Source organism: Parasteatoda tepidariorum, chromosome 9 (genome assembly GCF_982258835.1).
Source record: "Parasteatoda tepidariorum strain Cologne lab strain chromosome 9, Ptep-v5.0, whole genome shotgun sequence".
Lineage (NCBI taxonomy): Eukaryota > Metazoa > Arthropoda > Arachnida > Araneae > Theridiidae > Parasteatoda > Parasteatoda tepidariorum.
Genome location: NC_141763.1, coordinates 102,859,069 through 102,871,622, shown reverse-complemented (window position 1 = coordinate 102,871,622; position 12,554 = coordinate 102,859,069). Strand labels below are relative to the sequence as shown.

The 12,554-nt window shown below is 29.8% G+C and overlaps 1 protein-coding gene across 11 annotated transcripts in view; it reads right to left on the bottom strand.

The window, feature by feature from the left end:
• LOC107436973 (uncharacterized) overlaps positions 1-12,554 on the bottom strand; it is a 272,773-nt gene that overhangs the window by 94,246 nt on the left and 165,973 nt on the right. For all 11 annotated transcript variants that reach the window (XR_011637865.2, XR_011637864.2, XR_011637861.2 and 8 more), the window contains exon 11: positions 9,048-9,256. Coding sequence is in view for 3 of the 11 variants with exons in the window: in XM_043041297.3 (XP_042897231.1) it covers positions 9,048-9,256 (209 nt within the window). In the remaining 8 variants the exon portion in view is untranslated. The remainder of the gene's footprint in view (positions 1-9,047; positions 9,257-12,554) is intronic.

Sequence of the window (12,554 nt, the reverse complement as noted above, 5' to 3'; positions counted from 1 at the left end):
TGTCCCACTGTGCGTAATAGTGATTGATAAAATTTATTATTTTTTGCTTTTTTGTTTCTTCAGAACAGGCATTCAGATGATCAGATATTACTGAATTAAAATCAGTCTGAGAAATCATTTCTAAACATTTGAATCTTTCCAAAAAGAATAAACGAATTTCGATTTTTCAAGTCAATTTTTGAAGAACATGTTAAAATGAAAACAAAGTTTCTACAACGCATAGTTCTAATATTCTTTGGTGCTTAATAATTTATGAAATTCTTTTTAAACTAGATTTTTTTAGATAATAAATTGCTTTTGGTTTTGAAAGTTATTTCTTAAAACATGAAGTTACTAAATTCGTGCTTCTCAATGTATTTTATAGTTTAATGACTTTGGTCACGCTATTCTGGAATATTTTTTTTCCAATGCCCACCTGTGTTAACATTTTTCGTCAATTCAGGCATTTACAGGACAGATTTGTTGGCCTCTCTTTCAGGGGCACCCTATTAGGTGGGCCAACGTTGCTCCCACAGTGAATGAACAATTTCAATATCCTTACAGTTTCAGTTATCTTTCAAATCTTCGTTATCTTTCAAATACTCGGGTAATAAAAAAGCTACCAATTTTTTTTAATTGAAAGACATGTAAAACATAAATGTTAAATTTATGCTTAGTTATTAAAAGTATTAGACTATTTTATGATTAAAGCTTAATAACATGCTTAATAGTTAAAGTTTTTTTTAGATGTAATAAAATATTATAAAACCCTTGTATAGTATAAAACTAAAATTTAATTTGAGGTTTTACATAATTAGTAGTAGTTCTCAAATATTGAATCAACGAATTAGAAACATTTCATTTATTCTTTGCTTTAAATTTAAAAAAGGAATGTTTTTTTAAAAAAAAAAATCTGAAATTAACTGTTAAACTAAAAACTACTCAAGTACACGAGGATTAGCTTAAACCTTTTTAAAAAATATTCCTAAAGGTTCAGTTATTACGTTTTGAAGTAATGATTTCAGTTCTTTTGGTCATTATCGTATCGATGTATTCATTAAGTTTTTTTTTCTTCCAATTGTTCGAATCCATTAATGCTTTATTCCAAAAGTTGAATACTTTCTAAATATTTCTTTCGTGCGATGAAGGTGACTTTTCTAGAAAAAATAAATGCTTCGAAGTTCCGGTGAAAAAAATTAAAAATACCATCAAAAGGCCTTTTAATTTAATTTTATATGAATCTGGAAGTATATTTTCAGCATTCGAGAGGTTATATAGCCATTTATAGTTGAAGTAGAAACTTGCATTTTTTCAAATGAAGGAAGTATATATATATATACTTCTTTTATTTGAAAAAAATGTTTCTTATTTGAAAATATGTTTCTTTTCACATTGTTTACGTTCAACATTATTTTCTTGACCGTTTATATAGTTTCAAAAAGGAGTCATAAAATTTTATTAAAACTTTCTAGTACAAATAACTAAAATGAGCATTTTTATCATTATTATTTCCAGACAATTATATGTTCGAAATTTCTTATAATTAAACTAATAAATGCTTTAATAGTTAAAAGATTTGAAATTCTATGTTATTTGTGTATTAGTTTGAAAAAAAGAAGAATCACGGTTTACCCTGAAAATTACGGCATAATATTTCATATAAATTATATCTAAGAAATATGTTGAAATTAATTTTTAAATTTTGCAAAACTTCTTTTCTGTTTGACTAATATAGTTTCCAACCCTAAAGTACCTTTGAATTATTACTTTTTTTAAAAAAATATTCTGTCTTAAGGTAAGGAATTTCAAGCACGGTTAAGCCTACAACTTTATAAATGATAGGTTATTTATAATTCGCGATCGCAACGCTCGAGTACGCCCTCTATCGGGAGCCTGTAAATATCAGACATTAATTTATCCCGTTTTCATTTAGTTCCATCAAACTCATCGGCTATGACGGACGCCATTTTCTTAGCAGCAAATAAAAATCAAAATTTCCCTAAGGAACAGCTGAAGAACTTGAAAAAACTAACCAGAACATGCCAAACATTGAAGCAGAACACGCCAAGCATTTGAAGAACAATTTCTGAATAATTTTTACCTTTCAATTACCAACAACATAACTTACAATTTCATGATCACTTGCTGTTACAGATGTGTATATTACGGTAAAATAGTTTTTTCTGTCTTCAATTCATTACAAATTAAAATGAAGTCAACATTGCTTTCGTCATTCCAATAAAGAAATGTGAATTCAGAACGTCAAGAACTGCAATAGTTATAGAATATTCTTCTTTGTTATAGAACAGTATATATTTCTGTATCTATATAATTCGGAAAACAACAATAAAGAATCAACCAAATTATTTGAAATAGTGTCATTTGTGCTGATGATTAATAAATGTTTTATCATTTTCTTGGTAAGTATTTCTTAGTTTTGAAAGAATAGATAATTTCAACTAGAATTCAGCTGTTCTGTTTTTAAGCTACATATTCAAATTCATATCGAGATCTTACAATTATAAAATTTTGATGTGTGGTACGTTATCTAAAAGTAATAAAGGGATAATCTATGCACATATTATTTGAAAATAAAACTTTCAAACGAAGAACATTTCATTTGGAACTCTACGGATTTATAAAGAAGGTAGGTGTTATGATTTTTATAATAAAAAATTAGCTTGTAAAACTTTTTTTTTCTTATTTAATGATAGTTCTCTACAGAATGGTTTCTTACGTCTGATTAAGAACTATAAGAATAATAAGAAACTATATGAAAGTTTTTATTTCAATGTAAAGAATTCTTAAAATCGTTTTTTATCCTAAGAATTCTTTATTTTCCGTTTTATAGTTTATAATTTTTTGATAAAAATTGTTGTCAAAATACTTTTTTTGAAAACATAAATGGTATAACATTATGTGTTTATGTATACTTCTTGCATATTCTAATGTTTCAAGTAATATGATTCAGAAAAGAATGAATAAAAATTCGGTACTTATGTATTAACGCCACAGCAGCTACAGATTTGGCTGTTTTTAAGTACCGCCAATCGACACCTAAAATTTTTGTGACAAATCATAAAACGAAACACTTTATTTAAAATCAAAGTAGTTTATCGGATTTCGGTGGACAATGGGCAAAATATTTCGCTCCAGAAAAAATAAAATTGCATCTTGTTCTATTTTTGGCAAATCCCAAAGACGAATTTTCGTAGCACTGAAAAATGGTAACAAAAATCGAAGAACTAATCATTTTGGAATTCTTCTGATTTATAAGCAGGTAAGTGTTAATTTTTATAAAATTAAAAATTTTTAAGTAGTTTTTTTCTTGATGATAGTTTTCTATAGAATGGTTTTCTACATCCGATTATGAATCAAAAAAGAAAAAACATGAAAGTTGATTATTTTAATATAAGGAATTTTTAGAATTGTTTCTTTTTTTGTTTTGTATCGTAAGCATTCTTTACTTTACGTTTTTAAGTTTCTAAATAATGATTTTTATTAAAACTTAAAATTTTTTGATAAAATTACTTGTCAAAAAACTTTATTTACAAAATTAAATTACATAAAATTATGAAGCTTATGTATACTTTTTGCTTATTTTAATGATTGAAGTAATATGAATTTTAAAACTATGGAATGTAAAGTTTAAATAGGCCTTTCAGGTTATATCATTAAATTTAGTAAAACTATTTCTCAGGCATTAGGTTTTAACTTTAATAAGAAGATACATATTTTTTTCTGTTTATTTACAAATATTTTTCAGATGTTCCTTCTTTAAAAAAAAAAGAGATACCATCTTTTTTTCGGTTGTATAAGAAAGGATATCAAACATTTTTCTTTTTTAAATTTAATAAGCCGCATTAAAGAAGGAACGTTGCAATGCTACACGCTACATTAAAGACGTCTCCAGAGTAACTGAATGACGGTTCATATAGAAATCGCTGGTATGCGTCTCATACAACAACGCCCCCTATAGTTCGTTGCGATCGCGAATATCGTTTTCTAATTTCTATGATTAAAAATCTGTCATTGATAGTTTGTTAACGCAAAAACTTTGCTTTAATAAAAAAAATTATATTTTAAAGTGATAAACGAACTTTTGTAAGCGGAAGAATTTTTAAAGGAATTTTTCTAATTATTCAAATCCTGTCACTATCTTTAACTGTAGTTTGAAACCGAAAAATAACTGTGTTTTATTAAGAAGAAAACATCCCACAAAAAGTATTTTTAAAATAAAGAAAAGAATATAGTTCTGTAAGCAAGCGATTCTTTCATGAAAGAGTTTTTAAAACCTTTTCTGTCGCACGACAGGATTTGCGACCTCAACGAACTATAGGGGGCGTTGTTGTATGAGACGAATACCTGCGATTTCATTCAGTTACTTTGGAGACGTCTTTAATGTAGCGTGTAGCATTGTAACGTTTCTTCTTTATTGTGGCTTATTAAATTTAAAAAAGAAAAATGTTTAATATTCTTTCTTATGCAAGCGAAAACAAAATGGTATCTTTTTTTTTAAAGAAGGAACATCCAAAACACATCGGAAAAATATTTGTGAATAAACAGAAAAAAAAAACCTATCTTCTTATTAGAGTTGAAACCTAATGCATGAGAAATAGTTTTACTAAATTTAATGATATAACATGAAAGGCCTATTTAAACTTTACATTCCATAGTTTCAAGAATCATATTACTTCAAAAATTAAAATAAACAAAAAGTATACATAAGCCTCGTAATTTTATGAAATTTAATTTTGTAGAAAAGTTTTTTGACAGCAATTTTTATCAAAAAATTTCAAGTTTCAATAAAAATCATTAATTGGGTATACTATAGCCTACGTCACAGGTTGTGTTATTCCTACTAAATTTAACCCATGAACGGCATTTTCTGCGAGCCTAACTTCAAGCCACAAATAAACAAACGAAGTGTTTGATCGTTTAAATAGCTGCTCGCCAGATTTTATTGCATTATAACGAAAAGTAATTGATATTCGATTTTTGATTAATAATTGATTTATGTGGATAGTGGCATTTATGGGGATAGTGGCATAGAATTTAGCATTGCGTCATGGTAAATGTTATTCCTACTAAGTGGAAGTAGTTGTGTTTTTTTAATATTATACCCAATTAGAAAATGAAAAACGTAAAATAAAGAATGCCAATAAAACAAAAAAAAAATCTTTTTTGTCGCCATTTCTTAGTGCTACGAAAATTCGTCTTTGGGATTTGCCAAAAACAAAACAAGATGCAATTTTATTTTTTTAGGAGCAAAATATTTTACCAAAAAATGAAAGTGAGCCAATTTCCATGACATGAAACTTTATCTTGGTAAACGTACGTTTTGGAAATGTTATCTCATTTGGAATCCTATTTATTAGAGTTAATATGGTGACATCATCAGGTGAACGAAAATAGGGTTTGTTTTGAATCTGCGTTAAACTTTATATCAGTCCATTTTTCACCGAATACCGATTGACTACTTTGATTTTAAATGAAGTGTTTTATTTTATGATTTGTCGTAAAAATTTTAGGTGTAGGTTTGGCGGCCCTTAAAAACTGCCAAATCTGTAACAGCGGTGGCGTTAAGACATAAGTACCGAATTTTTATTCCATACTTTTCTGAATCATATTACTTCAAATATTAGAATATGCAAGAAGTATACATAAACGCATAATGTTATACCATTTAATTTTTCTGAAAAAGTATTTTGACGACAATTTTTATCAAAAAATTATAAACAAAAAACGTAAAACTAAGAATTCTTAGGATAAAAAAAGCAATTTTAAAAATTCCTCATACTGAAATAAAAAAACTGTCATATTGTTTCTTTTTTTATTACCACGTTTATATAAACTTGCCTTCGTGTATGTCTGTCCGGGTGGAATTTTGTAATCGATTTTAAACTAACTTCCCGACTAGCTACAAACTTCAAATTTAGCACACAGTTCAGAATTGGATGACAATGCATGAAAATGAAGAGAAAAAAGACATGCAAAGTAAAATAAAATTAAAATTTAAAAAAAAAATAATTTTCGAGATTGTCCTTTGTTGTCGATTCCATTATTTCAAATTATTACGTGTCAGGTGAAAATATTTTTGTTGTCGGAGTATTTTTATTGGCTGAAAAATCACGTGGTAGGATCCAGTTTTTCCTCATTCATTTCCAGATTGTTTTGGTTGTCATCAGCATAAAACTAATGAAAGTCGTAAAGATATTGTTTTTCTATAAAGATTTTTGTATCCCTAATTGGGTATAATATAAAAAAAAACACAACTACTTCCACTTAGTAGGAATAACATTTACCATGACGCAATGCTAAATTCTATGCCACTATCCACATAAATCAATTATTAATCAAAAATCGAATATCAATTACTTTTCTTCATAATGCAATATAATCTGGCGAGCAGCTATTTAAACGATCAAACACTTCGTTTGTTTATTTGTGGCTTGAAGTTAGGCTCGCAGAAAATGCCGTTCATGGGTTAAATTTAGTAGGAATAACACAACCTGTGACGTAGGCTATAGTATACCCAATTTAAAATAAAAGTTCTATTATTTTAGAAGTGGTCTTGTAGTAGTTTTGACTACTCTTGACTAAGAAAAATAATCTAAATAAAAATATATATTTTTAAAAACCACGTTTTTTGTAGTGAAGAATAATAATTAAAAAATAATAATTTTTTAAAAATATAAAATAAAAATTAAAAATTAAAAAAATCATAGTTTAAAATAAAAAAATTCAAAATAAAAAGTAATATTTTTAGAAACCACGTTTTAGTAGTGGAGAATAATAATTAAGAAAAAAAATTGAAAAACGAAAAACGTGGGGCGCATGAAATACATAACAGTACATATACACATACATATACACATTTTCTTACTCATACACATGCACAGCCACATATACATCCACATATATATGCATATACAAAAGCATATTCCACATCCACATTCAGATACAATTACAATTACTGATATACATACACATATTCTCAAGAGCACACATACACACACTAATATAACATTACTGTTATGTATTTCATGCGCCCCACGTTTTCCGTTTTTCAATTTTCTTCTTAATTATTATTCTCCACTACTAAAACGTGGTTTTTAAAAATATTACTTTTTATTTTGAATTTTTTTTTCATTTTTATAGTTCTTAATCAGACGTAAAACCATTCTGTAGAGAACTATCATCAAATAAGAAAAAAAAATTATTTACAAGCAATTTTTTTTATATAAAATTCATAATCTTCTTCATAAATCCGGATAATTCCAAATGAAATGTTCTTCGTTTGAAAATTTTATTTTCAAATAATATCTACATAGATTATTCCTTCATTACTTTTAGATAACATACCACACATCAAAATGTTATAATTGTATGATCCCGATATGAATTTCAATAACGTAGCTTGAAAACAGAATAGCTGAATTCTAGTTGAAATTATTCTTTTAAAACTAAAAAATGATTACCAAGAAAACGATAAAAATTTATTAATAATCAGCACAAATGATACTATTTCAAGTAATTCGGAGGATTCTTTATTGTTGTTTGCCAAATTAAATAGATACAGAAATATTTACTATTCTGTAAAGAAGAAGAATATTCTATAACTATTACAGATTTGAACAGATATCTGAATTCACATTTATTCATTGAAATGACGAAAGCAATGTTGACGTCACTTTAATTCGTAATGGATTGAAGACAGAAAAAATTATTTTACTGTAATACACACATCTGTAACAGCAAGTGATCATGAAATCCGAAGTTATGGTTTTGGTAATAGAAAGGTAAAAATTATTGAGAAATTGCTCTTCAAATGCTTGGCGTGTCAAATGCTTCAATATTTGGCATGTTCTGGTTAGTTTTTTCAAGTTCTTCTACCTTTTCCTTAAGGAAATTTTGCTTCTTATTTGCTGCTAAGAAAATGGCGTCCGTCATTGCCAATGGTTATGATGGAATTAATGAACGATATTTTCCGGCTCCCGCTAGAGGGCGTACTCCAGCGTTGCGATCGCGAAAAGAACACTTGCTCATATAATCAGGTTCTACTTCCATGTCGCTTACAGATATCCAATTGACTGCTTTTTCTGGGAGACATATTTTATTATTAACAAGTATGTACAGTATGTCTAGAGGAAGATTGACAGATTTTAATATTAAAGATATCAGAAACAAAGGATGACTTAGGAATGTATGTTCATTGCGAAAGCTGTAAAAATTTTATACAGAAATTTTGGAAATTAGTTTCAAACGTTGCCAACGGTACTGTACACTGTTCAAATTTCTTGATAATGAATTCAAATAAATCCATCATATTTCAAAAACAGAAACAGATAATGTTCAATGGAAAACATAGTGCCGCCTAATTCTGTGTCATGGCATCCTTTCATTTTCAAGCGCTAAAACAGAGCGCTAGGGAACGGGATAGCCTCGTTTATTGGGAGTTGGGTAAATGTCCAAGAGGCCATGAGTTCGATCCCTACCGGCTTAAAAACTCCCAGTGTAGTAAAGGGTGACTGGTACACGTTAAATCTGTCGGCTTATGAAGTCCTCCCTGCTCCTATAACAAATCATACCTCTGGAGGTACTGAATTGGAGAAGGATCGTTCTCTGGTTCAGGTCAAAATTACGATCTGTTGATGATTGAAAGGATGTATGAATGGGTTCGCTCTATAAATGGGCTGTGACGTATATATGATTGAAGTCATATTTTTAGCCATATATGGTGAAACTGGAAACTAAGAAATGCACACACTGCCTAAAATTCGATTAGTTTCACCTAGAAGGCTTGCTGGTATTGACAAATGTCTTTAGAAACGACAATGACAGAACAGATAGCTCTGGTGGTCTTCGATGGCTAGCAGCGTCATCTGTAGGCAACTTTAGTAACTAATTTCCAAAATTTTTATGCAAAATTTTATAACTTTGTCAATAAATTTACCACTTGTTTCATTCCTCGTTGACCTTTAGTTTTTGAGATTTTCATTTTTGAAATGAGTCAGTCCATCGTTGTAAAAAAAAAAGAAGTAAAAAAAAAAAGAGGGAGTGTTTACCGTTGGTCAGTGACCGATCTAAGTTCCTCCCGCAGTTGCTGCTTCAATGACATCAGGTAAGAGGGCAGCTTGGGGCCCGTGTCTGTGGTGGCGTGATCCAGAAGGTAGGAGGCGGAGGTAGATGGCACAACTCCCACTCCGCTGCTGCGCAAGTAGGAAGATAAGCTGTGGGGTGCGCTTAGGTCCCGACGACCCAGCATGGTTGTCGTCTGCAATAATGTGTTTGGATTTAAATTTTATTAGCCATAAACTACAATGTCATACAAAGGCATAATTATTCAGTTATTTACAAATCAATTTCTTTTTATGGCTCCCAATTTATGCTCTTTTTAACACTTCCATTGCGGCTATAGTACATCGTTGTCCCACCCTCTGCTCTGCAGTTGAAAGAAGAGGCAAATTCCCTTAAAACCTATTTGTAAATTCATATTGGACACGCTGCAATTTTGTTTGCGCTGTATTGTAATCTTTCAATTACAATTTAAAAAAACCTTGTGTAGAGGACAAATTCCTGGAAGACGATTTATCTCATCCGTGACGATGAATAAGCAAGCTGGTACTTTCGTGCTCACAACAGTATACACTAAAACAATAAAAAAAATGCCTTCTCGATATTTAAGGAGCATAATTATTCGAACGGGGATGAAAAAGTTCCAAAATTGTGAAATGATTTTTTTAGCAATTTGCAAGAAAAAACGTTGCGTCAATCGATGACTTACTCAAAAAATGTTAAAGAAAGTTTAGTCTTTGACAATAGCTCTTAATAATGGATTTTTGTGGCATAGAAATTGTACCTCCCAGGAATGTTTAAAAAAAAATTACCTCACCAATGTTTGCGAACTGCAAGTTGGAAAAAAAACCGATGCAAATAATACTTTAAAAATATTCTTTAAATGTAAGCGTTCTTGAGTATTTAGAGCAGTGTTTCCCAACGTGGGCCCACGCCCCACCGGGGGGCAATTTGATTGTTAAGGGGGGCAATTCGAAAATGGACACGAGTTTAATCCTTTTGCTTCGAGCCATTTAAATGCAATGCTAGATTTCGGAGTCAAAATTGAAAGAGCAAAGCAAATTCTTAAATAATTGCGGCTAGATAATATTATAAATTCGCTTGACAAGACCAAAATATCTACTGAGTTTTTGGCGTCGTCAAGTTGACCTCTCTGCGACAAATGGCAGGCTTCAAGTGGACCCCCAGAAAAAACCATACTATAGGAGAGAATTTAATAAAATCGTCAATATCAGCATTTCTTAAAATGGTTCTTGAGAAAGATGCAAAAGTTATGCCACTCAGTAACAATACTGTTAGCTGAAGAATAGACAGAACGAGTGAAGATATTGAAAAACATCTTATTGAAAAGCTGAAAACTAGAAAATTATCAATGCAAATGGATGAATCAACTTTGATAGACAGTTTGGCAGTATTGATAACTTACGTAAAATATATTAATAAAGGGCATTTTGCTGAAGAAATGTTGTTCTGTAAAAGATTAGAAAGTAACACTACCTCCAAAGATATATATAATGAGCTAAAAAACTACTTCGATGTCAATAATATATAAATAATAACATAACATCTTGTGCTGTAGATGGTGATCCTAATATAATGGGCAAGAAAAATGGCTGCTAGAAATTGATGAAAGATGAGAATCCAGGAATGATTTTTGTGCATTGTGTTATTCATAGGGAAAACTTGGTAGCTAAAAATAGCTCGCCTGTTCTAAATGAAGTACTACATTCAGTAAATGAAGTACTACATTCAGTAAATGAAGTAGTACATTCGGTGTATCAATGCTATTAAAACTAATGACAAATGAGAGCGTCTCTTCAAGCTATTTTGTGAAGAAAAAAATGCAGACCCTATGAGAGTTTTACTTCACCCTGAAGTAAGATGGCTCTCTAAAGGGAACTGCTTGAAAAGATTTGGAAAACTGTTTGATACTCTTAGTGATTTTTTAAGCGACAAACCTGAAATGAAGTATCTGTTAGCAATCGATGATAAAGCATTTGTGAGTTATTTAGCCGATATCTTTGAATAGCTAAATATATTAAATAAGCAACTTCAAGGAACAAAAAAACTCTTGTTGATGTAAAAGCAAAGACATTGGGTATCATTACCCTTATTGAGTTATGTCAGAAATATATTAACAACAAAAACTTTGAGCAGTTTCATTGGCTCCAAAAGTGTGAAGCAAATGATACTGTTTTACTTGTTATTGTCGATCATCTGAAAATTATATCGGCTGATTTAAAAGAAAGATTTTCTAGTTTAAAACAAATTGAGTTTTCTATATGAATGATACAGCCAATGTTAGAGGATTTGTCTGATATATCAAATATGTAAGAAGAACTAGCAGAAATGCAAAATGATGAGTCAGTTAAAATTTCATTTATTATAAATGGAGTGATGGCATGGTTTTGTGAGGAAACAGAATACCCAAATCCAACCAAATGTGCAAGAAAACTTTTGTTAACGTTTCCATCTTCATATTTAGCTGAATGTGGATTTAGTGCTGTAAATGATTTACTCGTAACAATAAAGAAATAGCCTGGATAGAACACAACTGGGAGACTGAAGCTAACCAAATTGAAACCTAACATAAAATCTCTGTGCACCAAGCGCCACACTAAATTAAAATATTAAATTATTATAGAAAAATCTTTATTAAAATTATTTTGAATTTGAATTTTATTTTTTCATTATATGTCTTGAAAATTTTACTGTGTTTCGTTAACAATTTGATAGGGATTTCTTCCGAAAATCTATCATTTAAGTTTCCTAAGTGAACCATTCAATTTTTTTATATTTGAAATTATGTATATGTTACATTGGGGGGCATAAGAATTTCAGAAGGGCTTAGGTGGGGCATGGCACAAAAAAAGGTTGGGAAACACTGATTTAGAGTAAATAGACACAGGCAGACTTTTGATTGCGTACATAGTCTGTTTCGCAAAGACAGCCTCAAATATATGTTTTTTGGAAACTTAACTCAAAACAAGAAATAAAAAAGAGCAAACATTAGGGATTGTACAGTTATCAAAATTCATAGATTTCAGTTGAGAAAGACGGGTGCCTGGAACCAGTTTGGGACAGAGAACAGTTGAAAAAGACGATTGTCACCTTTAAGCTTCAATCGACAATCAAACGAGTCTATGTATACTCGTCTTCCTTCACATCAAGCTATTTTGATGTCAAAGGTAATCTTAACGGAACACCCCGTATCAAATAAAGTGAAATCAATATTAAAACAAACAATTTTTTTCGCGATGTTGCCTGTTAGATAATTAGTTAAAATTCCATGAAAAATTTATCTTAGAACAAAAACTTTTTTTCCCTTCGTGGGAATTATTTGTCGGAAAAATACCCTTTTTTTTAAAAAATCTATATGACATTCTGATGAATGTTATTATGGAGAATGATATTTATCTAACATATGATAACAAAAATGCTACAATAAAACAATATTTGATCCAAAGCAATTCCATTGAGAATATAAATTTCAAAGT